The sequence below is a fragment of the Etheostoma spectabile genome, chromosome 1, assembly GCF_008692095.1.
Source record: "Etheostoma spectabile isolate EspeVRDwgs_2016 chromosome 1, UIUC_Espe_1.0, whole genome shotgun sequence".
NCBI lineage: Eukaryota > Metazoa > Chordata > Actinopteri > Perciformes > Percidae > Etheostoma > Etheostoma spectabile.
In genome coordinates, this window is record NC_045733.1 from 7,468,266 (window position 1) to 7,496,074 (window position 27,809).

At 37.3% G+C, this 27,809-nt stretch overlaps 1 protein-coding gene across 1 annotated transcript in view; it reads left to right on the forward strand.

The window, feature by feature from the left end:
- Positions 1-25,948, forward strand: part of galnt18b (UDP-N-acetyl-alpha-D-galactosamine:polypeptide N-acetylgalactosaminyltransferase 18b) — a 79,967-nt gene extending 54,019 nt beyond the window's left edge. The window contains exons 7-11 of the mRNA XM_032514605.1: positions 11,226-11,411; positions 14,978-15,115; positions 17,907-18,002; positions 22,137-22,301; positions 25,266-25,948. Coding sequence (XP_032370496.1) covers positions 11,226-11,411; positions 14,978-15,115; positions 17,907-18,002; positions 22,137-22,301; positions 25,266-25,412 — 732 coding nt within the window. The 3' untranslated portion in view covers positions 25,413-25,948. The remainder of the gene's footprint in view (positions 1-11,225; positions 11,412-14,977; positions 15,116-17,906; positions 18,003-22,136; positions 22,302-25,265) is intronic.
- The last annotated feature ends 1,861 nt before the right edge of the window (positions 25,949-27,809 follow it).

A 27,809-nucleotide genomic window follows, 5' to 3' on the forward strand; every position in this document is an offset into this window, starting at 1 on the left:
AGTGTACAAAATGTTCATAAAAGTGAGTAGAGAAACAGAAATAATTGCCATGTTTACAGTAAAAACAACAGTTTTCTTAGTTATCTTTTTTTCCAAAATCACGTACGTGGCAAGTTTGCACAAATGTTATGAGAAAAATTAGAAGGATTTGGGATATGAGAGAATGGAGTGAAATAAAAAAAAATGAAAATATAACGCAATGTAGAAACATGAGAAAGAAGATTGATCCCGATCCCTGTTTTTGGGGGTGGAGATTTGTTGATTTCCTTCGTTTGTAATCTGGAACCAGCAACTTCTCCCACTTTGCAATTTTATTAGAACAGAGTACATAAAACAAGATCATTGTTTGTTGTGTGGGTGTACCTAAGAAGATTGGCTAGGATCACGCAAATTCATTATACAGGACAAAGGTTTTTCCATACTGACTCTGAGTCTGTAATTATAGATGAGAACTGATTGAGTTTCATGACTCGTGTGCTGCTGAAAATCTATAGAACCCTGCTGCATAATTTCAGACCAACAGGACAGTCAATGAGAAAGTCTTTCGTCCAACAGAGGTAATGTGAATGGTAATGTAGCCCAAAAAGAAATGCCACCACTTTGTTCAATATAAAATCAGCAAAAATCAGCATAAATAGATAAATAGAATGACTATATTTAACTGTGCTGATTTTGAACCATTCCTAATCCTAAAAATAACAATGGTTTACAGTAACCAGAATTATGCTTGTAAAATGACAATGTTTGCTCAAATGTCCTGAATAGAATCAATATTGTATTAAGAATCCTATTAACAGTAAATGGCTGTGAGCGTCCAGACGTCTAACAAACCACCACAAACTTGACTCTAATGAGCTTTATTACTCTGGCTCATTTTGGCTTAGTTTTAGAAGTGATTGTTTTAATTTCCTACCTGGCTTCAGATGCAGAGCTCCTGAGTATATTGTTGAACTTATAACTTAACTTTTTAAACCATACTACCCTTGATTGATTTGACCAAATTATGTTTTTACCTTTCCTTGTTTGTCCTGAGTCAGTTACAGTTTAGCACAAGTAACTAAACAAAAGAGACTAAAATATGGGTACAATGGTTTATTTTAGGTACATTATAATTCCCTAGGCCTACTGTATTATTATATTTGACCATACCAGCAAATTTTCTTTGGCTTTTTTTAACTCAATTTAAAACCAGGCCAAATTACACCGTATAGTCATAGAACACTTTTATTGAAAAGATGGAGCTGATGTTGGGAGCTCAGCTGTTTCTAATTGGCCTGGGGAAATAATTTCACCATTGTGGAGAAACGTTAAGACTGGCTAGAGAAAACCGAGGAAAGGAAGAGTAAAGAAGGATTATGGTTTCCTTTACGGTCTTATTGCCGTGGGCAGGAAGGGTGTCATATTGGAGGACTAGATGAGGGTGAACACAGTGTGGCTGCAGCAGAGTTTTTCAAGACACCTTGTGGATGGGAGATTCAGTAGCACAGAGCGAATACTAAAACTCAAACATGGATACCCATAGAGTGGATGGATCAGATTTGACAGATTTGGTAGATGGCAAAGAAGCAGCTGGATCAGGTTTTGGGTACAGTATGAGTTTTGTGCAATATTAACCCTGTTAATATTTTGTTTTTCACATTTCTTTCTGGGCTTTTTGTCCAATATCTCTGAATTTATATTTATCATTGGGCAATCTTTCTTTAGCCATCTCCCTCTAATAATTTATTATTAATGGGTTTGTTCTACCCTGCATACAGTTATCTTTATTGTATTGTCATATGAAAGTGGATATGCATTTAGAGTACATATTCACCAGCTCAAATAAACATCTTGCGGAAGGCCTCTGCAACCTCACACAGCTCCAGGGGAATATTTAAGTTCAAGTATAAAAATGTAGCTCCAAATTGGTCTCTTTGCTATCATGAACAAAATCTAGTGTTTTCACAAATAAATAAAAATATCTCATGTTCTTATGTATGAGATGCTTATAAAGGTTATTGATAGAGAACTTGCTTAATGATTGTGTGAAATGTTTCACCCTGGAAAGTGTTACCCTGTGTGCAGGAAGGTGTGTATAATTTACCAACCTGTTTGAATATTTGTCTCAGATTCACACTTCTCTGTGCTGATGATAACACTTGTGAGAAGGAAGGAAGCTGCTTAGATTGAAAAATAAATCAAGTCCCGAGTCTAAAAGACGTTTTGTTCTCAGTGGGTTCAGTTTCACATCAAGACAGCAAACTTGAGCTAGTGTGTGTTCAAACTGCAGGCGTTAAATTTGTTGGCAACAACCGGTTTGCAACCGGCGGGATTTCCCCAGTTTAGATGCGTGAGAGATACATTAAATAAAATAAAATAAAAAAGTGTTCCTTCTGAAGATAGACTCAGAAAAAAATTACACACTCCTCTCTGGAGTTTTAGGCTAGATTTAGAATATTGGACATTTATATAAAATATCCAATCTTGAACTTTACATCACAGATATTGTATTGTTCTTTTAATATATATAGTTTAAAATTTGTGATTATATCAATCAGACAGTAGCTTGTAAAACTATGGTTGTCCTGAAGGCTAAAGCATTTTAATTATACGATGCAAAAATAAGAATAACACAACAAGAATGAGGCTAGTTAGGCTAATATAACAGTCCCTGGATAATTAAACAACACAAACAGCCAATCAAGAAACTCATATGCATCTCTACCCTTCTAGAAAACTCCATGTTTTTAGTTAGATGGGATGTGATGGTAAGTGGTACATTAATAATTCAAGGCTACGACTCTTCACATGGCTGTCTGCATGGATTACTGCAGCTCTGTCTCCTACAAATTACATTTATATGCATTTATTCTTCATTAGTGATTTATGTTCAAGGGCAACATTCAGAGCCAAGAGAGGGTCAGCAAAAATAAAAAGGCTGTTGGATGGGCATGTACACTTTAATTTCAATTTAACAAAAAGGCTTTACAGGGTCAGTTACCAAATTACAAAAAACATATCTTCTTCTCACTTCTCAAGGTAACAAGCCATGCTAATAGTTTTGGTTTGATTGATCTGTCTCTAAGACTTCTGCCTCAACCCACATACAATAGAAATAAATTGTAGGGCTTGACTGATTGTCAAGCTATTTTCTGTTGTAATAAAGTGGTGTACAGAAGGATTGAGTTTTCTAAATAGGTTTATTGTTGGGCAGCAACTAACAATTATTTTCATTATCCATTAATCTGATATCTGATAATTATCTGATATCTGCTAATAATCTGACATTTGATAATAATCTGCTATTTTTTTTATTAATAGATTACTCGTTCGGCCTATTAAAAAAAGTAAAAACTGCTTTTTACAAGATGCCAAAGCCCAAAGTCTCTTCAATTTGTTTTTGTTTTGTCCAACCAACCCTTTCAACCCCAACCTATTAAGTTTACTATCATATAAGACAAAGCAAAGCATCAAATTGTTAAATTTGAGAAGCTGAAATCAGTGAATGCCTTGCTTTTTTTTCCATAAAAACTAAAACATGTATATTTGCAATATTTGGCACCTCGTGAGTGATAAGGAGTGCTGTGAGTCATAGAAATAATGATATCAAGGAAGAAGAGAATTTTCAGTTGACACACATGCTGCATCAGTGAATGAGCGAGTGGATTTCAAAATTCACGTTGCAGTTGAATGACTGTTTGTCTGCGTGTCTGCACTTCTTACAGTCTTTCAAGCCAGAAGAATTTTCTCATCAATGTCATAATTTATTAGATAGAATATAAAATGATGTTGAAAATGTTATTGCTTACAGTCTAACAGTATAAATACAAATAATATGACCTTAGGAATTAGCTCTTGTGCTATATGTGAAGCTTTTTCAGCTCTGTTCAGAATCATCTTTTTTTTGGCCATGTAGTATGGTGAGGCATTTAAGGAATCTGACTCCAGTAGCTCTTAATGTAATGAATGCACACACAGTGCTAAGAGCAAAGTACAAGAAGATGCACACATAGACATGCAGCTAAAACAAGCACCACAGAAAGAGAGAAATAAGCATACATAAAGAAATAGATATTATGTACAGACATGTAGGAGAATATACTGTATATATACATAAACAACAAATGGACAACATATAATGTCTGCAAGTCAAAATGCTACTTAGAACTTCTGTATTCATACCGGGTCTCAAAAAGGGCAAGACTGCGTAGGAGTGTAAAGAGAACATTTTATGGAATAAATATTTTATGGGAAATAAGGTACTTTATGTTGGATACATACAATAGGCAGTTGTATACTGTACTGTATTTACATGTACATATACACGTCACCCTACGGTTTAGTTTTACATTCAGAATAAGGGATAATATGGTAATATGTCAATAAAATGTTAATGGGTATATTCAACGGTAATAAATATAATTTGTCCCATGGTTTTTGTTACTGTAGGTATTGTTTTCTAACATCACATGTTAAACTCAACTGTTTGTGAGAAGTGGAAAGAAACTTTTGTCTGGTTGTTTTGGCATACAGTGCTCTGTTGCATTTAGTAGCCTTGTCGGGTATTAACACTGCAGGAAGTTGGATGTTTAGCTAGACTTGCAGTCTGATGACTATTGTAGTTTTCTTGGATCAGATTGCCATGACATTTTTTTTTTTTTTTACCTCTGCCAAGGAGATCATGTTTTTAGCTTGATTTGTTTGTTTGTTGGTTTGTTTGTTTACTTGTCTGTGAGAAGGATTACGAAAAAACAAATGGTCTGATTTTCATGAAACTCAGCGGAGGTTAGACATTTTGAAGAGAATCCAATTCACAGAGCAGATACACAAATTACTTTTCACTTTTGTTAACATTGCGAGAGGGCATTTGTGCTGCATTGATGTGGTGTTGGAATAATTGGAAAAAATGAGATCCCAATTTAGAAAATTAACACTTTATACACAGGGAAATAGGGAATGCCTCAACGGAGGTCCAGTCTCTCAGAGAGCTCTGTTAGTTCAAACCTGAGACTAATATGTAAAATTAGCAGCTCATAATGGGAAATAACTCAGATCAATATTTGGTTGTGGATGTTGTCAAGTTAAAAAACAAATCCCTCATACTAGAAATACTTTACTTGTTTAACTCTGTACCATCCTGACTGTGTTTCCAGAGACTGAAGGACAGTGGTGGAGATGTACGATGTCTTCCTTCCTCTACAAGTTGATTTAGGATTGTCTGTAAATGAGTCAGCATTTTTGTAGAGAGGATGGAAAGGTACTCCTCCTTTTCAGACAGCAGACAGAGTGAGTTGATACACATACAATGGGAACTCAATGCCAATTGTCTGCACTGCTTCAACTCTTAGCTCTAGGCAGCAAAAACGAAAGCTTAGCTTTACCTTAAAAGTAAGTTTTTGCTTTGATGTGAGGGGTTTTATCATCGCAAAATACTGAGGAAATGTGAAATGAAGGCATTGGGAAATATTAGGGTGTTTTTTTTTTATAAAGTCACTTAGGGCGTCTTGTGGACAGGAGAGGTGGTGCAGGGAGATGAAAGAAGAAACCTTCAGATGCACAGACAGGTATGAAATGAAAACAGAAATTTCCAATAGCTGCATAAATCACAGGAAAATACAGTATGTTGCAAAGATTTCCTCAGGTTCTGCTCATTCTGTCAGGTTTCTTTTTCTGTTGCATTTCTTTTCAAGTTTGACAATTATCATCAACTAGATGTGGCATGGTATGCTTGTAACATAATTGCTACACACATTTCATACTTCAGTACCAAAGGAGGTGTTGGTCATACATGCATCAACTTTTTAGACTCCCGTTTTGCAGCCATTTTTCATTATTATTTTTCATTTTCATTTCATTTCATTTCTACTTTTTTATCACTCCACATCTGAGAAAAAAACATAAAAAAACAACTCACAAACACACTGCCATGAAACAGAGCTGGCTGAAAATCGGCCGGGTCGAACAACTCCCCTTAGCTGTGATATAAAAACAACATACCACAGCCTGTTGGGAGCTATTGCTTAATTGCCTTATCCCAAAGATACTGACCTGGTTTTAGATGTAGTGACTGAGCAGACTATTAAAAAATTGAAACCTTTTTGTCCTTTTCCTTATGGTATCGTGCTAAAAATCGTAAAAAAGATGCGGTGCTTCTATCCTTACATCTGGTTGCATTCAAATGTCAATCAGCTTTTATAAAGGGGCACAGTCTGTATCATGAAAATGCACGCTACCTCATCATATCCCTACCTCCAGCATGCAGTGACTCATGGCATGACTGATGCATAAACTCTCTCCAGATATCAGTCCGCCCAGCTTTAAACGAGACCCTATCGTCTTTTTTGAATCCTCTGGTTTGTCAAGTTCACAAGCCTGATTAAGACGCAGCATCCCATAGCACTCTATCAGAGAAGGGCTGGAAACTAATGTATACTGTACTCTTACTGTTCATTGTAAATAGGGACTATAAAAGAGACTGTAAAACACTTTTTGAGGAATGCATTTGTGAGAGCAGCACTTACAGCTAAAGCTTGATAATGAGTTAATGAGATAATATATACAGAGGGAATCACTGTAACTTGATAAAATTAGGGTTTAATATCTGTAAAATGGTAACGATGAGCAAAAATATCCCATGGTTATAATGGGGTAACGAATGAATAGTGTGGAAATGAGGGGGTAACAAATTGATTCCACCCACCTTAGTTACTGTTGCTACGCCTTGTTGAACTTGACATTCTTGCGAACAGCATTATGCAGTTTACAATGATAAAAGTGGCAGATTTAACACTCAATATTAATAATGTTTTTTAACTGTCACTAGCAGATTTTATCAGCTTTAGCCAGCTTGTATTTTTCAACCAACTCATTTAAGAAAAAAAAAACAATAAAAAAAACATTTAAAACAGCCAGGATGTTATATACTGGCATCATTTTATAGCAGCCTTATGCCTCTAACTTTTTGTCCCAAGGCCCAGTAATGTTTGGCCCTCATTTTCTGGGAGCCACTAACGTAATTTCGCGGGGAAAGAAGGAAAGAGACATTTAATTAATTTTTTATGGTTACAATAATAGATAGCACAGAGGTTAAAGAAGCATTATAGTGGCTCAAAATTTGCCGGTATCTGCCCCCCTGGTGAGATGGCACACATCTGGACTAATCACAGCTGGCCTGGCAACCCAAAGGCACAGTATACCAGATTTTAGGAGCAGAAACTGAATAAATTGAAAAAATAATAATTTATAAATTAAATGAATTAATTCTTTTCTTGGATGTAACTCAAGTTTACTACTGTAGGTAGTAAGATGATTAGTCAAGTAATTCTAATGTTTGCAACTTAAACAATCCATTTCTTACAATTTGGCTGTTGTATTGGTTTTGGTTTTGGTAAAGCAATAATAGCTCTTACAACAGACTCATGCACACTGCTTTAACATGGAGAGAAATCCAAAGCTTCATGCACCTGCTGTGCCTAGTTAAAGTTGCTAAGCTGTGATTTGACAATCATAGTATCTTCATAATAATCTACTATATAAATAATGGCGGGATATTATTGTAAAATGTGTAAATACACTTCTTCTGTTGAAAAAAGCTAGAGAAGATTTGTGTTTAGCCAGTAGAACAATACTGAGGATATGAATAAAATGTGTCGTGCTGCAGGAGTGATTTTAGACATTTTTATGTAGACCTTTTTTGGCTGCTAAAGGTTTGGAATCCGTTGTAATTGATACGACTTAAAGCTGCTGCTGTTCCTCGGGAAAAATAAAAACACAAACATGTTGCAGCCGCCTTTCAAACCTGCAGGGGGTGGGTGCTTCACACTCTAAAGATAGATGTTGTGTTGAGCACAGGCAGCAAACCATACACAAACAAAAGGTTGCAAAAAGTTCATGAAATTATTAAAGTAGATTGACAATCTAATCATTAAGTTTGAAATTGTTTTTTTTTATAATTTAATATTGCTGCACCATAAAACTGCATCAGTAGTATGCTTCATGTCCATTTTGTGAACTCCCATCAAAATCCACTTTATGCCACTAGATGCTCTGCATGGTAACTGGCTCCTCAATAGACAGAACAATGAATAAAGCACTTCCATTTGCATTTCCTCTCCATTAAAGGTATTTAGCTCTTGCTTTTATCCAAAGCAAATTATGATGAGGGCAGCAGTAAAAATTAGCTTAGGCTCAGGCTAACGGTGCCCTGATAATAGATCAAAGCAAACACTGCTGTAATGTGAGACCTTTTGCCTGCCAGAAAAGTTCTACAAAAAGAAATTAGGAAGAACAGCTAGATCAGATTTAGACAGGATCAAATTTGCGGGAGAATGTGCCACAAAAATAAGTGTAATACAAGTGGGAGAAGGGGACGTGAGGCATTCTTGAGGAGATGAGTTTTTAAGTTTATAAGGGAAGGGAGTGGTTGTGCTGTCCGGACTAAGATTGTTCCAGGGAGTCAGGGAGACTGAGTGGAGTATGGGCCTGACTCTTAATAACACAAAAAAGTGGGGATTGGATTTTTTATACATGCAGTGTTGGTAAAGTATGATACTGACCCCTAAAATGACATGGACAAAGTATCAGAAGTTTTGTAATCCTAATTTGCTATTATACAACTTTTTTGACAGCATAGACATGGAGCCTCTCATCCAAGATCATGCCACCAGGAGTAACGTGTGGTGTAGTTTTTAGTTTTTCATCCATGCTTTTCACTTTGGCAGTGCACTGGTAAACAGATTGCATGAGTCATGCATGCAATTTAGATGGTTTCTTGCATTGGGAGTGTACAATTAGGAATAGCCAACCGTATAAAATTGTTGTATTTTGAATAGTATAACCATAGATATACAACAGTGGAATAACAATACAGCCCTCCATAGTAATGGAGTACGCAGACTTACAGTAATGACCCATTTCTTGTGATTAATTGAGAAAAAGCCAGCAGGCTAGTGCTTAGTGGGCCACCCCACAGGCGAAAAAATAGATTCAAAATTTGTTTCATTGTCAGAAAGTTGAACAATGAAGAATGGAAGGACTTTTATTTTGGGGGCCGAGGTTCCATACAAGCTGTAATTGATTGTGGCTTTTAGAAAGTGATGGCACAATTGTTCCAATGTTTCACTGTAGCGTTTCAGCTTGAACAAATCTTCAAAGTCATGTGTTTAGTTGGGTTCGTATAGGGATAAGACTAACAGATTATTTTAATTGTCAATTACTTGTTCATTTTTAGCAAGCTGGCAGTACTGCTCTAGGAATGGCAGAATGGGTCAGTCCACCATTTTGGTTAAGACTTAACTGTTGAAATGATTGCCATGAAAGTTTTGGTACACACATTTATGTTCCCCTCAGAATCAATTGTTTTAACTTTAGTGAGCTCTTAGCTTTTCATCTAGTGCCATCATCAGGTTTAAAAAATATGATTGACTGTCTTTTGGAACCAGACTCAAGTGGTCAAAGTCTCGAACTGCAGTTTTTTGCACATCTGCATTGGCTTTTATTTTTCAGCACCAGAGGTTGCTGCTTGCTTTTTTGTTTTAATTGCTGTAACACATATATCCATGTTAAAACTGTTTTATTGATCTGCTTTTGGAAACGCACAAAAATAAGAATATCAGTCAGTAATCTGAAGTTTGACTGTGATGCCAGGACACCACCGCAGCTGCCACAACTACCCAGTTTATCTTGAGGCATTGAATTTAACCATCACATAATGCTCTAATTAAGTGTTACTTACAGAATAGCCACATTTGCTGAGATGACTAGCTCCATTATTTGTCCATCTTAAAATTGGAGAAATAAATTATACAAGATGTTCCTCATATAGCTTCACAGTCTAAGTTGTTATATTGATTCATTTTGATTAATGACCTCCCAGAGAAATCTCACTGTAGAAATACTGAACATGTTCAGTCTTGTCTTGCTGCCTGTTAACAACACAACCCCTTGAATTAAGTGTGTGTATGTGTGTAAATACATGGCATGCTTGATCATTATGTACATCAGCTGCTCAGCTAATTACCAGCTGTGTATTCTAACCGTGAGACCTCCAATGGGGTCAAGGTTTACTGTGGCAGAATATATTGAAAAGCACTTTTTGAAGTAGACTTTTTTTTTAAGACTGAAAAGGCAAATTTCTCTTGAATAACTCAGTAAAAACACACCAGTAGGCCATTGCCACATCTGCTTTTTAACCGCCAGTATACTAACACAGGAAGGATGTCAGCTGCACTATTTGATCTTCACAAAACATCACAGTGTGATGATTTCAACCTTCTTCACACTAAAGCGCCGGGTGTCCTAGACTAATGTTGAGCTCAAGACATATAAGTGGTTTTTGAGGATCCTCTACAAACTGAACTCTGACATCTCCTTTGGTGACTCCATACAAATGTGGGCATGTAAACTGAAGATCATTCTTCATTTCTTCTACTGAGTCTTTGAATTGCTTTGCGATACCATTTAAATTCTTCAGATACTAATCAGCAGCATTATACGGGTTTATTCATTTCCTAATTCATTTCCTTCCAACCTTTATTTCTGTATAGTTCTCTTCAAACGTTTTGTAACTCAGACATTCACATCCTTTTTTATATATAAATGTTAATCAAAAGATGACAAAAACATTGAAATGTTAATGACTGATATGGGCAATTAGGGCTGAATAACAATAAATATGTCATACATTTAATACTTAATTACATGTTGACTAATGTGAATTTATGGTGGTGAGTATAGAAAAGGCTTGTTATGTAATTAAGTGTATGAGCAGCGATTGTCAATATGCACAGTATGAAAAAGGCAACTTGCACTGGTTTCTTTGTTCTTTGCTGCATGAAGTGTATGCAAAGATTTGAGTTACATGAAAACATAAAACTAAAACACATACATATTTTGCTGCAAACCTACAGAAAGTGTCATTGCTTGCAATAAAAATATACTAATACTACTTCACAGAGGAGTCTTTTATTGTCACACATTGTTTTATTGCTGGATAGAGGTATCACAGTCAGGGGAAAAGTTTACAGAGATCCCTGCACAAGGGTCTCGAGGCTCCCAGAGGTCTAAATAATGTGAGGATTTAGTGTCACAGGCTTTTAGTCATCAAGGACTCAGGCTGCTCCTTTTAGGCATTTGGACATTAACGTTTCCCACCACGGGTACTCCCGTAGTTTAAAGTCTTGAAAGATGTGTGTGTTGTCTAACTTTGATTTTCTATTTTCTTTGTATTTGTAATGTCTAAAAACCAGGTGTGGCAATGTGGCGGCAGTGTTGAGGTCCTGCCTTGTTCTCGAATCGCCCACATAGAGCGTGCTCATAAACCCTATACCGAGGATCTGACGTCTCATGTGCGGCGAAACGCCCTCAGAGTGGCAGAAGTTTGGATGGATGAGTTTAAAAGCCATGTGTACATGGCCTGGAATATTCCTGTGGAGGTAAGTTAATTATGTTGTTTTTCTAACAAATGCAAGTTCCAGATCCCATGTATTAAAGGGGACACACTATGCTTTTCCATATTTTTCGTATTGAGTTTGTTTTGAAAACAAACAGGTGCAAATCTGATGAAATATTTGAACACTTAGAAACAGTATTTTTTGCAGCAGAGCCACTGCACTATAGATAAATGTCTTTTTGCCCATTAGGCTATTATATTGGAAGAGTATTCTGAGCTGTGCTCAGTATTAAAGGACTTTTTTACTGCAGTCTCTTCCGGGAGTACAACATATTTGGACATGTTGGAACATTCAATCTGGGTTTTAAAAAATCAGTTCATTAGATTAAACTAGTCTGTTCCTTTTAAAAAAAAAAAAAAAAAAAAAAAAAAAAAAAAACCTCAACCTGTGTGTGATACGCTGGGGCACTCATTTAGGCTGAACACTCTGGAAAGGACACACAACAGAGGTGACTTACTTGCACACAAACTTTACTATTGTACAAACGGCAAACGTTAACCTGCATTCTACTAATCAGGCAAAGACTATGCTATGCTGCACATGTGTAGGTAACCAAACTAGAAAACTGAGTACATGTGTTTCTCATGACAGATCTGGCCTCAAATCAACACCGGCTGCAACCTTCACAAAACAGAACAGTTAATATTTTCAAGTAAACATTCAAAACCGTTGTGCCTCATTTTATGTACCCATAACATAATGAGCTATAATGTACTAATGCTGCAAAATATTAGTGATGAAGAGGACCTTCATTACAGTTACCTATATGCATGATTTGCTGTTGCAGCCTTTAGCATCATAATCCAAGGGAGCATTCCTACAGAAGTCCAAGTCAGATGTGCATGCACAAACCCACAAACATGAATGATAGATGATAGACAGATGATACCATCATAAATATACAGCTACAACAGGCAGCGCCATTCTTCAGCCACTTAATTCAAAGATTGGGTGTTATCAGCGGTACTCCTACTACCCTAGATGTTTAGTTGAATCCGGCTGATGACACCTTCAGAAGCCTTACTGTTACTTACAAAATGGTGTGAAGTAATTATGTGCCATAGAGTAAATAAATACTTAATATGATTCAATAAAATGGTCTAAAGGCTGACATTTAGAAAATTGATAAAAAGGACGACAATAACATTTTAAAAGATGTATTAAAGAAACTCTGGATGAAGCAAAAATAATTATACAGAAAGAAAAACTGAAGTGAACAGAAAAATGAGATGTACATAATTTTATTCAATTATGTATTTTTCGGCAGAAATGCGCACAGTTCATTCTTTTGAATCGCTTTTATTTGGCTTGAACTGATTGAACAATGAGATCTGCTGTGTTGACAACAACTTAGAAAGTACAAAATGCCTCCCCAGTTTGCAGAATCACATTAATCTAACTGACAAAACATATATACTGCAAGCTGCCTTTTTTACGGTTGTATTTGTGATGATTTTCAATTGATCTTAACCTGGATTCAGCAAATTAAAGTAAATAACCTCACTACATTGTCTTATGTTAAATGCAGCATCCCTCAAAGGCTAAGTCAAATGTTTGTTCACTGAAGCTTTTTTTTTCTTCTCCTGCATAATCTGTTTAAATATGTAAATCCACGTTATGAATAGATGAACATCTGCAGGCAATTCATTCAGTCAATAATGAGGCGTTTAACAGAGTCTGTACTCAAGAAGCATAAAATGTTGCCCCAGCTTTAGCCCCCTGAATTAACTACACAGCAATATAGTCATTGTTAATTTTACCTCTCAGAGTGTAAAAATCAACACTGTACCAGTGTTCATATGAAGTCCATTTGAGTTAGAATTTTTGCTGTTTTTGAGTAACAGAAAGCCATTTCTGCAACATCTGCACTCACTTTCAAGAGCGGCATCAGTGACGTCACATAAGATACAGCTTGTAACATGGGGCAGTAACTACTAATATCACACTGTGAAAATACAGATTTTAAATTCCTACCTAAAGAGATATTTTGAAATTTAAACCCAGCTCTGTGTCATGGCAGTGTGGGAAGTGTGTTTAGATAAACTGGCTTCTCTCTGTGGCACCAGTGCATGGAGCTCGTTTTGCATCATCTGGCAGATCTCTGCAGACCTCCACTGCTGCTCTCCTCTGTGCACTGGCGCCATGGAGGGAAGCCAAACATTGTTCATTTAAACAATGCCCACGCAAAGATGACGAAGAGCTGGTTTAAAATCTGCAAAGTATCCTTTTAAAGGTCCAGTGACATGGTACTTTTTGGATGCTTTTAATACAGACCTTAGTGGACCATATCTGAAGTCTCTTTCCCGAAATTCCGCCTTGGTGCAGAATTACAGCCACTAGAGCCAGTCCCACAATGAGCTTCTCTTAGAATGTGCCATTTCTTAGTCTGTAGCTTTTGAGGAGGAGAGGGGGGGGGGGCAAGGTGGAGGCTGGGGGTGTGGTATTCACTAACTGGCACTTTGCTCATTTGAAAGCCATGATGTCTCTCCCTCATTGTTGGGCCAGATTCTCTGGGCGGGCAAAGCAGAGAAAGGGGAGCTAACCTTGTCCCTTGTGACCTCATAAGGGGCAAGATTCCAGATCGGCCCATCTGAGCTTTTAATTTTCTGAAAGGCAGAGCAGGATACCCAAGGCTCGGTTTACACCTTTTGCCATTTCTAGCCACTGAGGGACCATAGGCAGGCTGGGGGAACTCATATAAATTTTTTAAAACTTCATAAAGTGAGATTTTCATGCCATGGAACCTTTTAAGTAAAAGACATTAGCAATTTACTCATTCTGCATTAAATGTGCCCCTATGACTGACAACTTATATTATGTTATTACTTGATTGTTTTGGTGCCGCATGACACATTTTACTGCTGTAGCTGCTAGTGGTGTTTATCTACTTTAGATATGTTTGGTTTGGTCCAGTACTTTCCAACCTAGTTTGGTCAATGATCAATGGTAGTTAGAAAAAGATTCTAATTTTTATTTGTCAAATATTGGATCATGTGATTCTTTGGTCCAGAAAAAGTTATGTAAATGAAACCATGTGAGAAGGTTGTAGGTGAAAAATACTGCTTTAACCAGTAACTACAGTCATCAGATAAATGTAGTGGAGTAAAAAGTACAACATTTTCCTCTTAAATGCAATGAAGTAGAAGTATTAAGTAATATAAAATGGAAATACTTACAAAATACAAAAAGCAAAATAGCCTTCACTTACAATTTAAGGGCAGTGCTTGAGTAAATGTACTCTAATACTTTCCATCACCTGTAACATGAGACTGGCCCTGGGTTTAACTGTGATGTAGCAGCTGAAATGGAACAGTTGTTGGTTTCAGGAAAAAAGAACATGCTATTCAAACACACAACAAATGGCTGCACAATTTTCCTAAATGGCCCATTATCAGATTTGCTTTTGCACTAGCTGTGGTTAATCGATGTTGTGCTTTATGTGCATCTGGTTGCTTCTCTCTCTCTCTCTCTCTCTCTCTCTCTCTCTCTCTCTCTTCTTTCTCTCTCTCTCTCTCTGTCTTTATGTGTGGCTGTTTGCTTCAATCCAGGATCCAGGGATTGATATTGGCGATATCTCTGAGAGGAAGGCTCTGAGGAAGAGGCTGCAGTGTAAAACTTTCCGATGGTACCTGGTCAACATCTACCCTGAGATGAGGATGTACAGCGACACCATCGCATATGGAGTAGTAAGCCGCCTCCCTGTTCATCCCAAATGCAATCCAGCCTCTGCAAAAGCCAAAACAAGTTTAAACCTTTCCTGAGCAAATCATTTTAATCCCTTGTGTTGGGATTCGGATGGCTGCTGTCAGGAGCACAAACAGTTCACAAAGAAGAGGTTTGCTGCAGAAACTTTGACTCTTTCCTTCTCACTTCAGAAGTTACATACAAATAATTTCCTGTTAGATTAATGTGATGGAATTAGATACATCTACAGATGAGTTGAAGCTTACTTTAAATACAGATGTAGTATTTCCCACTTGAGGGCTTTGCAGCAGAATTTTATTAGTGAGAGAAGCCAGAAAAAGTGACAGCCAACAGGGCTGGCAGTGTTCTCTATTTGCCCATTCCGAGTTGTTCTCAAACAGCTTTATTTCCACGGTCCTCCCACCTCACATCACTGCGGTACAGCCTAATACACAGTGACACACATATCGCTTTATGTGGTATGGAGGATGTTTTTATTACAATCTGACAAACGGTGAAAGGATATATTAAGGAAGTAGGCCAACCTCATTACATTAATTCATTACATTCATTTCTCCAAGTTACTTGACCTTATTATTCTGTATTTGTGACATGCATTTGACGGGCTAGTTAGTTGTGGTTAGAGGGGTCGTCACATGCCGTGCCAAAATATTTTTTGTTTGCAAAAACCTTGTTGACATTTATAAAGAATGTGTTTGAGGTTTAAATGATTAATTTCTCCCTCACCCTCCTCCTGATCTAAAAATATGGGTGAAGGGAGATGCAGGTGGAGACCAACTGTCTTCTCCAGCTCTGTATGGCAACGTTTTCGCTGAGCCATGTTAGAGTGGTACGATCAAATCTGAAGGATATTATGTTTCATTCAGACATACAGTATGTCACAATGAAAGAACCTAAAAATGCTCTAAATGCTATTTCACTCTAAGCTAATGTTGTCCCCACAGGTGTCACTGTTGCATATTTAGTTTTTACCAGTGCCTGTGAATTTACTCATTATCAGATAGAAGTAGACATCTCCTCAGCCCATGTGGAGATGAATCATCCCCTAGCTATATTCTTCTGATCTGACATCTTTACCTCATTCATTCCCGACGCAAACCACCATCCCTCGAGCTCCCTGCAGTGCAGTTTGTATCTCACAATCAGGCAGACCTTTGTAATGATGCGCATGAATAACTTTCTGGGCCTCAAAGTCTAAGTCATGTTCATCAAGCGTAACGCTTCTAAATTAACAATTTTACAAAACAAAATAAAAACGTAAGAGGACTCAGTGTATGAATCACGTGTTAGATGTTTCAGCCCGCTCAGGCTTGTTCTGTATTTTTCTGTAAATGTCCTTTTAATATTTATATTCTCTTTTTGTGAATCTCAAAGAATATGCTGCGCTGATGCTGTTATGTAGCTGTAGAATCTACAGCTATATCTACAGCGTAGATGGTCACTGTGGGATAGAAAGATATTTCTCCTTTCCCTTTTTTGGTTTTTAATGCCTGTCTCAACTCACACAACCATGTGGATACATTTTCATATCAACAGCCAGCACCGCAGCAGGCAATGCTTAATGTTTGAATAACAGTTTTCCCTGTAGAGGAAATGATGTACTGCAGAGTTGAAAAGAGCAGTTGGTAGATGTAGCTTCCTCAGTCTCACTGTGTTTTGGCAGAAGAGGATTTTATCTGTGGACTGGACACCACACAGAAATTATCAACATTATTCATTCATTTAATTAACCTCACCAAACAGCTATTTTTCCTTCATCAGGAAGGTTTGTTTTCAGTTTTTTTCAAAATATGGAGTCTATTAAAAAAATATTATATATATATACACACACAGTATAAATACAAGTATATACAATGTATGTATTTCTTGAAGCTGCACTTTCATATGGCTCTTGTAGTTTGTTAAAGCTAATGTACGTCATATCATCCTTTCAGGATAATCTTTAGTAAATACTGTTTTTTATCTTAACCCCTCAATTGGTAAAAAGCTGAATATCCATTTTTCAAATCAAAGCAAAAACTTGCACTTTTAACCTCACGAATTTTCAAACACAGTATACCCAAATCTCTTTCATCTCTTAAAATGTGTGGATAACTAGATAATTTCAAAGTCTATCTTACAGCCCCTCAAAAATTTGTTATGAAATCTTAAAACATTATATATTCATGAGTAAATAAGCAGCGAGGAAAGATTAAAAACAATTGTTAGGTATTATTGAGTAAGAGTTTAAGAATCAAAAACGCAGTGTGGGTGTGACTATCATGTGAACTAACCCAAACTGTTACAACTTAATCACAAAACAGTGTTAGGTTAGTTACTGTAGGACCTCAGCATTTACAGTAAGCTGATTCAAAAAAATAATAGAGTAAACATAATCTATCAGACACAGAATTCTTTGAAAGAGGTCCACCTTTTGTTTGATAAAGTGTACAGGAGAAGAGTTAAACAACATGTTTTAATTGTGATGGACTTGAATTTAAGCTCACACTGGTCTGTACCTTGCTCGGTGTGCATTTTCAAATTTAGAAAACATTCATAGCACAAATACTCAGAAAATAGAATAGGATGGCATATTGTCCCTGCATATTGTACAACATTTACTGTGCTCTTCCTGAAACGGTACATTAACATCACACACATGCAGATATAACAAAGGAAATGGCATACCAGGGTCACAGAGTATCAAAGCACACATGAATATGCCAAAGATGTGTGTGCATGCGTGTGTGTATGTGCGTTTGTAACTGTGTGTGTGTTTTCTTTGTCTGCCAGCTGAAAAACTCTCTGAAGAATGATCTGTGTCTGGACCAGGGGCCCGACAATGACAATGTCCCCATACTGTATCTCTGTCACGGGATGACACCTCAGGTGAGAGCCCTCTATCTCCACACCACTGTTTCATGCAGCGTGCAGCATAAAGCCAGATTTAATATATCACCTCCTATATTTTGTGTCCATCTTGGGTTTTTCTTACTCAATAGAACCTGTTCTATCTTGAAGAAAATAACTTTCCATTTGCTTTCAGATTGGATCAAACTCAGTAGCTTTACCTCATAAACAGGATTAGGTTTTTTTATTTCGCCCTTTACAGAAACACTCTTTGGTGTTTTTAAATACATAGTAAACTGTTCCCCAATGTTTCACATCTCTGCATTTAGGGTTGACATGTCCTAACTGAGTCCAGCTCAGAATGAAATACCCCATTATAGCTGAAACACAGTACAAAGTCCTGTTTTTTGATTAATTTAACTTGTACTTGAACATTTGTCTCTTTCTTCACTTTAATGCTAACAGTTTACTTTTTTACACAGCCTGATAGACTTCTGGTTTACTTGAACCGCTTGCTTCTGTTTTTCATCAGTCAATGTCTTTAAAACCATATCTGTGGACTACTTGTTCAGGTCACATCTCAGCCCAAATACTAGTGAGTTCAAGTGTCTTCAAATGTTAGCATAGATTGATTATCATTTACTTTCTCCAGCCTCTTCCAGGTCCTATTGATTCCTCGATCCTATAATGTCTGAGAAGATTGTTTTCAGAGATTGTTTAACCTTGCCGTGACAGTTGTAAACTTTTCTTATAAAGTGAGGCTTGACATTACAAGGTTTAGCTCACCCTGGCTGGTTGAATGAAGGAACCCAGCTACTAAAGGCTAGTCTTAATCCCCCGTCTACTGTTCCCTGTGTGTTGTGCTAAACATGAAAATGGGACTAACTGGCCTGAAGGAGTGTATACTTTACTACCTAAGAGGGGTTGTGCTGTGTTAAACTGACTCACCCAGGGGCTGTTTCAGTTCACGTCTGAAGATGATTGCTGGCATCGAACTCTCCAGCAGTCTGGAAGCCACTCGCTCAGCATCCGCTCTCCAGCGCCCTCTCCTTTGTTGTCACCGGGCCAGACCCCCGCTATCTTTGTTGTAGTTCAGGTTTTAAAAGGTGTATTTACAAAGTTGTGTTGTGGGAAAAGGAGAATAGTCTTTCAGCATCTTTGTCTTCAATAGTGTTCTTCATGTGGTAGCGTGTGGTTTTCAGCCGTCAGTCTGCCGCATCCTGCTTCTTTTCTGAATGAATCCCCTGAATGAATCTCATCACACCCACGTGCCAGTGGTTTGGGTAAAATCAGATCAACAACACCACACCCCTTGTGTATACGTCAGTCCTGACCCCCTCATCAGGCTAACTACACACTAAAACACAGACACAGACTTGATCTCACATTCTATTCTTTCTGTTGGACATTTCACACTCATTACGCCTTATAGTGATATTTGCACCGCAGTGCAAATGAATACTGATTCAGAAGAAATCTGTGTTATCTTGTGTAATCGTAACAATGTTGTTCCCTTTAAAACTTCTACAGCCCTTTCTGAGACCTAGATAACTTTAAAACCTGCTCATTATAAATGTGTTATACCGATATGTTATAAATCTCTCATGAATCCAGGCATTTCAAACAAAGGATTGCAGTAGCACCAGCATTCCTACAGTAATCAGATTAGGCATCTCCTCTGCAAGACAAATCTAGTTTGCTCTATTTTAATGTTTCAGTGTTACATCCTCGAGAGGACTTAGACCCTGGATTGCCTCTATAATAGCACATATACATAGCAAATGTTTGCTGTAGTCAGTCAAAATGATTCGCTTAGATTTTGCATCTGAGGTGCTGCAGTAAATGCAGTACATCAACGTGCTAAAAAAAAAAATTGCACAGCCATACATGAAAGGAAAGGGTATTACAAAGCTAACAATCCAACACGTGACCTACTTTACAAGAGCATGTTGTCAGCAAACATGGAGTGCAGCGCTTCAGCTTAAGCAATAACAAAACATACTGACTTAAGCACAGCAACAATAGAAAGCACAGCCCCGTACGGCCCTGGCAGGCTGCAATGCTCCAAAAATAACACCACAAATAAAGAATTCACATTCGTCAGACTGTTTAACATCTGGTGTGGAGGAGGCTGTTTGGGCAATATGAGACAAATAAGACTAGATTAAAAGAAGCATCAGAGTAAAAGTTAAGACAAGCTGCAGAATAAGCAAAAATGGCCCTGGTTATTTTGTTTAACAGAAAAAGACAATATCTTTGACAGCTAATGAAGGTGCTGAGTCAGAGCCTGAGCCCACTTATGAAAGGTATAGACTTTCACAGACAGAGTCACCGTTTACAGGAATTGTCTGCTCTGATATGGATCTAACTCCCTTGTTCTCTTGTTACGCATCTTTGTAATATGAATTCTGCTAACAAAATGATGTTGCCTCCCTTCCATTTAGTTTTTGTTCATTTGTTTGTTTTAAGTTGCTAGTAGAATGAGGACTCAGATCCTTTACTTAAAGCTACATTGTGTAACGTTTCTTGTTGTTAATTATCAAAATCTGTGTTGCACGTTCACAAACTTGTCCTTTTTAAGAATATTGACCACCACCATCAATTTGAAGTATTCCTATTGGCTTGAAATGTTGCATTTGCACTTGCATTAACTGGGGTAGACTCTCCATAGTCATGCACCATCTTGAAATATGTTAGCCAGTAAGGGAAATACAGGCTATACTGCTCAGCCTTTCACGTATGGGTATGGGTATCATCGCTTCCCGGCCCAGCAAGTTTGAAAAAGGAAACACAAGGACCACACATATTCAAAATCCAAATTTTAGGAACAGGATTCTTCTTCTTCGCACAGAAAATTGGATAATGAAAAGAGCAAGAGAGTGGAGTGATCAGAAAGAAGAGAGAACGGCTTTGGACGCACACACCAAATTCCAACAAGTTAATTATCTTCTGGACCGCAGCTCTCTTTTTCTTTTTCTCTCCTTTCCGTTGGGTGGTGCACGTGCCCGCTTGTGATTTGAAGGGTGCATCCGCGCCAATCTCTGACATGCACTCCAACAACCACGGTTAATAGACGGCCTTTTGTACACTCCCGCTTTTTGAAGCGTGATGGCTACCGGAACTGCAATACCTACTTTGAACTGCATGGCGCGATATATAAACTCAACGCTAGTTGGGAGAAATTCTTATACAATGTAGCTTTAAGCAAAAGTACCAGTACAAGAATGTTAAAACTAAACAAAATTCTACTTAAATAAAAGCACATTATTGGCTAAATGTACATCAAATATCAGAATTTAAAAAACTCATAAGTAACTCATAAGTAAGCATAAGTCAAGGCACCTCCACTGATGAATTATTATAAATAAATTTATTAGATTAATACTTATTCTTTGTTAGCAGCATTTTACTATTTTGCTGGTCAAGGTGGAGCGAATTTTGACAATATTAAACAGTATATAGTGTGATACTTCCAACCAACCAAGGGGTTGGGCCCAAATATAATCTGAGGGGTCATTAGAAAATGAATAGGGGAAACAAAGTTTTAATAACATAATCCAAACAGGTTGGAAGCCATCTTTAACAGTGCATTGTTTTCATAAGCTTATAATATATATTTTACGGAAAATATGTAAAATAAATGGTAGCTGAATTGTACTTAAGTACAGCACTGGGGTATATTCATTTCTATCTATAAATGCAATCCATAATTTGCCTCTCTTTTTACTCTTTCTTGCTCTCTCATGCTTATACCACTATGCCTTTTACTCTTATCTGAGCATTCTTCTCTTGCTTTATTCCTGGGGGTTAGGTTTAGGGATTTTCAGTTTTTGTCAGCTGAATATGAGCAAAAAGGCTGCTGTGAAAAAGGCTATCAGAGAAACTAAAATTATTTGCGTTTTCTCCCTATTCCTGAATTAATAATGAGCTTCTTTTGGGCCTTGCCTTGTCTTTCCTTGTCCACCATTTATTCAGGATAGCTGTATAAAATTACATATTTAGTGTATGTAAATGTCTCTTTCAGACCCAAAGACAACCCAAGAGCAAGCCTCATTTGCTGCATAGTTTATTACCTGTATAGTCATATACATATCTAGAGGGACCATTATCTAACTGCCAACCACAGCAGTCTCAACCTACATTACATTATGTTTTATGTGTTGTTTCTTGCAGAATGTGTACTACACCAGTACTCAGCAGCTCCATATTGGGCTTCTCAGTCCCACCGTTGATGATGACGACAACAAGTGCCTGGTTGACGTGAATAGCAGGCCGCGCCTCATTGAGTGCAGCTATGCCGCAGCCAAACGCATGAAGCTCAACTGGCTCTTCACTCAGGTGACAACCCATGAACACAGCTGCCACACATCGTCAGAAAGCACAACATTCAGTTTTCAGTTTCTATTCAGCCTCATTTAAGGTATCTTGTTGACTGTGACTGTGAATGTGGTAGCTTTTAACCATGCCAGTGGTTTAATTTATTGTTTGACTCAGTTCATTTGGATGAGTCATTGAAACTTAATGATTGTCTTTCTTCATTAGCTGAGCTTGCAAACTGTGTTTTAACAGAACAAGCAGCCACCTGCTCAACATGGCCCATGACAGTGGGTGAAATGGATTTAATGTATGCTTTGATTTGGGCTCAAAAGACCTCATATTGAAGTCTGCCATGCTGTGAGTCCAGTGCTAATTATAGATTGTGTTCCACTTTGTTGCGTTACAGCCAAATATGTATACAATCTCAAATGTGCTTTATATCAGACCTTTGTTATAACACAGAGTACAAATGTTCAGTGCTGGACTGCTGCTACAGGTGTATCTGTTTGGTTTTACAAAGCAGTTGACACAAAGTGGGAAGAGCTTTTATTTGCTTAAGCTCCTACGTCACATAGCTCTCACAAGTTTTAAGTGGTTACTTTAGTTACCTTTTGTATAAATTAGTAAGCAGGATGGGGACATATTAGCAAGGTTGGAGAGTATCAAGTCTCTGAAATACGGCATCAATTATTGACACAGTTTTGACTGCACAAATGTAAAGTGTCAATCTCAAACTGAAATAGACTTGCTTTGATGCAGCCATGGCAACTTTGGAGAACAGTACACTAGTGACCTAGCAATCATTTAGAGTAAGTATCTAATTGCAATTATTTTTGACTGATATTGCAGTTGTGATATGAGTCAAGATATAGGAGGGAGTGATAATTTTTGCGTCTTTATTCTCAATTTCATTGACTTAATTCTGTAGAATATGATATTTGGGCCAGAACCATGCTACTTATTCAGAATGTTGCTTTAACACATATTTTGCCTTGAACAAGTATGCAATTTGGATATGGCACAAGTCCATCTTGTGATGTTGTTTTTGTTTTATCTTATTTCAAATGTTGCAGAAAACCTAATTTACTAAAGCTATAACCTCATCCACTGTAAAACCCTCCTTTATCCACGAAGGAGTGATCTTGATGAGCCTTGATTTCTGAAAGAAATGATACACATGCTTGCATGTAAAGATTCTTCATGTGTTGGTGCTGTTTAGAAAAACAAGCACATGTTTGGTGGGTGTGGGACTGTATGGTTTGTTCTACTTTCGTGTTTTGTGGATATGTGTGGGTGGTGCTTTTTTATTGTTCTGTAACAAATACCAAATGTTCTGTAGGGCTATAAAGCAGAGTAGAATATGAATATTGCAAACCATAGCACCCTAAACCGAATAACAACCTTCCCACATGTTACACGCTCACTGTCAACATATACATTCATTAGGCAACTCCTGGACGCTGAGTTTATAAGCAGCATGAAGATGCTATATAGAGAACTTCCAGCTGTACAGGTTCAAGTCAAGTCAAACTACAAAACTAACTAATGTTAACTGCTCTTAGCAGCTGCTACTGAAGCTTCTTTGTCTAAAAAAGAACTTTTGCTCTAAATGAAATAATCTAATCAAAAGTGCCTTTTGGATTCTGCAGTCATTCTGTATTTGAAACATATTGTAGCATAAGACTATTCTATGATACTTGGTCTTGTCTAGTGTTTTATATATACTATAGTTTATTTCATTGTATCATATACATTAGCTGTTGTGGGTCACTCAGTCCGTGACACCACCCATGAAGTGTCCTGGTCACGTTGAAAACTTACATTTTACAAAACAGTATTTCACATCAACAACAACAGTAATAACTAAAACACAAGGAGTTATGCTGGGATCCAAGTATGCACCAACCCAAGAGTATGAGGCTGTTTCTGAATCTGTATCTGAGAGTGATTGGCTGGAATGTGGTTTGTTGGTTTTTGTTGCCTTTCCTGTACCCCTAGTGTTTGACGTTTACGACCCCTGTGTTGTCTCCCGAGATTGGGCTTCTTCACATGGTATTCAGGGGTCAGGGAGTTAGTGGATCAAGGAGAGATGCCTACAATTTCAGACAAAAATTAAATTGCACTGAAAACATACAGGAACTCATAGTGCACCTTTAAGTTTACAAAAAGCCTTGATTGCCCCATTTACTGCTTTTATGGGCTGGCTCAGGACACTACTACATAGTGGTCCATAAATGCCCACTTTTAGCAGTTAATACCAATCTGTTATCTATAAAATAAAATGTCTCTTGGAACACACACAGGCCAAACTGATAATAGTATTGACAAGAGCTTTTCCTTTGCAGCTCTCTCCACACTGTATTGACTGTTGAAGGCCTCTTCTTCAGTCACTTGCCTTTGTCTGCCCTGACACTGTAATGAGAAAATCCTGCTGTAGTATTTTAGAAGAGCTGATGTGCTCAGCTCTGTAAATAGCTGTCTTATTAAAGTTTGTAAATTGTTGGACTAGAATTGTTTTGCACTAAAGATTTTGCTAATCCTGCAGGCAGATTTCTCACCTGCCAATAAATTAAATGATTGATTTAAACAATATTGTGATGGTTCTGAAACTACAAGATTTCCATGTCTTTTATGCTTTTTTTAAATTTCTCTTCCACCTCTATACCAGGTGTTTTTGTCTGTATTGTCTTTGTGTATTTCTTTTCTATTATTCTTTCAAAATCTTGGCCCTTGCTTGGAAGAACACTAATGACTACACTGGCAATTGCAATGTTGTTTTTGCCTTGAAACCATGTTGATGCTATCTGGTGGGCCCAATGAGAATGGTAGTGTGATTCAGCCAAAACCTTCAGGGCGCTTCAGCAGCACACATCCGTATCCATTCACAGCAGTGTGGGTTTAAAGGAGGCCAGTTATATTGCACACACAAATTGTTCTTCTGGAGCCTAGCACAATTTTCACCAGCCTGCTTTTTTATCTTTTCAGGGAGGATCCATTCAGAACAGGAAATCAAAGAGATGCCTAGAGCTTGTAGCGAGCAGCGACAATGAGTTTGGATACCAACTGGCTCTGCAGAAATGCACTGGACAAAAATGGTTCATCACAAACGTGATGTTTAGCAGCACCTTATGATTGATTGCTGAAGGTAACACTGGAGTGAATAGATGGAGTTGTTTCTTTTGTGTTCATGTGTGTGAAAGGATAAGTAGCAGGAGTCCAACAGAAGAGCAGTGCGTGGTTGAACACCATCATTTTGAGCACCACGATGTCCTCTGGTTAGCTGGAGTCGACATCACATCGTAAATGTTAAACATTTTATTTGCCTACATGATCAGCCATAGTTGGCGGATATTTTGCAGATTTGACAAGGTAGTATATTTAGTATATTTTGTGGTAAATACAGTACAGTCAGATTTTCGTTGACTTAAAAGATGTAATGGGTCCAACATGTTTTTGTACTTTGTTCATAATTGCTACTGTGTAGCAAGCTTTCCAAAACCTGTCCCTGCTGTAATTATTTTATTTTAGTGTCTCAGGTTTGTAGGTTTATTATACTGTACAGTTGTTGGGAAAGGTTGGAATAAATCTAAAAGATTATAGATTATTTTCTAAATGTAAATATTTTGATTATTTGTAATATATAACAGTAAAATAACTGATGTAAACTACTGAGTGCATGTGCTTTTTTTTCTTTTGATGTGGCACATTTGGTGATTCAAATCTTTAATCAAGGGTTGCCCTATCATTTAAATTCAAAAGTACTTGAATCTGCTATCAATGCCAAATAGATTTTTTGTGAGTGCAGTGGCGCTGAGAGTTCAATGCATTGACTAAAGAAAACAAAAATACACGCAAATAGACAAAACACAAGCAAATGTGCAAAACCTTTTCACCATTTTGAAACACATACAGTTTTTCTCAATTGCTAAAGTACTAAAACCCATTCTCATCACATTCTCATTCTTAAAACACATTCTGCACTCTAATGCACATGTCATCCATAATGGTAAACACAAGTGGCAACAATCAAATACAAATAGAGAACACATGTCATTGATTGAACACAACCACTCAAAATTTATTTAATTTGTTTTAAATGATGTGACATAACCAATATACCGTGGCCTCAGATGGGAAAATATTGCTTGTGATGTCGACAAAGTACTGTGACCTGACCCAGCCCACAGACAAGAAGAAGCACATTGATCACGTGTTTACTCCTTTGATTTTTGTCCCTTGTAGTATTGTATACTGTAGTACAGTGCACTGTAGGCTGTATACTGTACAATGACCAAATGGTATGGCCCTGAACATTGTGCTTTCCATTTGTTACGTAACAGTACTGACTCCTCAACAGATTAACTGGTTGCAGGTTCATTTCAACAAAGAGCAAGAATTACAGTATCACAGAGACAAGTTTGTGAGATGCAGGTTACAGTACTGTAAACCAAGGGGTACAAGAAGAAGGAAGAACAAAAGAACAAAAAAATTGCAAAGCAGAGTTGTAGTTTCTGATAAATCAAGAGCTACTATGATATAACATGTTTTCGTTCATCAAAAGACATTGACGGAAAACATATAAAATTTGTTTTGAGATTAAAAATGTAGTTCTCCCTGAGAACTATATGTTTTGAACAATGTGTTTTCTATTTGTTAGTGTATTGTTTACTGACTGCTTAATAGTGTATATTATTTTGATCACTTTGTTTATGATTTGAGAGCCGTGTTTGATTTTGAACACAGGTAAAACTGTTTTCAGGCGAAACTTTCATTTTGCAAGAAGTCAGAGGTTTTGTAAATAGTGCTTGAAGATGAAGTTTTGTGTTTAATGTTTTCAGAAAATGGAACAAGGTTTCAGAAATTGTGTTTTAGCAATTGAGAAAAACTGTAATACAGAATAACAAAATGCAGTGCAAAGTCAGAAAACACAACACAGTAAATTGCAGAGAACTAAACAGAACTAAGTTATAAAACAAGTTTCCAGGGGACATTCAAAACTGATGAACATACCCATGCACATAAGTAGTGGTTTGTAGCTCATAGTTACTTGTGACTTATACGTGTTTCCACAGGAGGCGTAGCGTGAGCAGCACATTGGCCGAACAGCTGAAACGCCTCGTGTAAACATGTCATTAGCATGACAGGCTTCATTAGCCTGAACACTACGAACACTATAGATATTTGCTGTGCAGTATCTAAAATACAATTAGAAAGTTGTGTGTTTTTTAGCATTAGTTTAGTTTTTTACAGTTTTTTTCTGTGTTGAACTCTCAGGGCCAGCATACATTTGGCCTTTAAAGGAGAACTTTTTTTGTAACAACACTGATCTACATGCGCACACAGTATTTAGAAATGACTAAGTCATGGAAGTGATGTCCTCAGTTTGTAATGATAAATGCAGGGAACGCAGCTGAGAAACGGGCTGCTTTCTGATCTGACTGTTGTGTGCATCTGGGGAGGAGACGAGTTGCACAGCCTGTTTTCAACATGCCACTCCTCATTACCATCCACATTCAAGCAGAGCTCTGC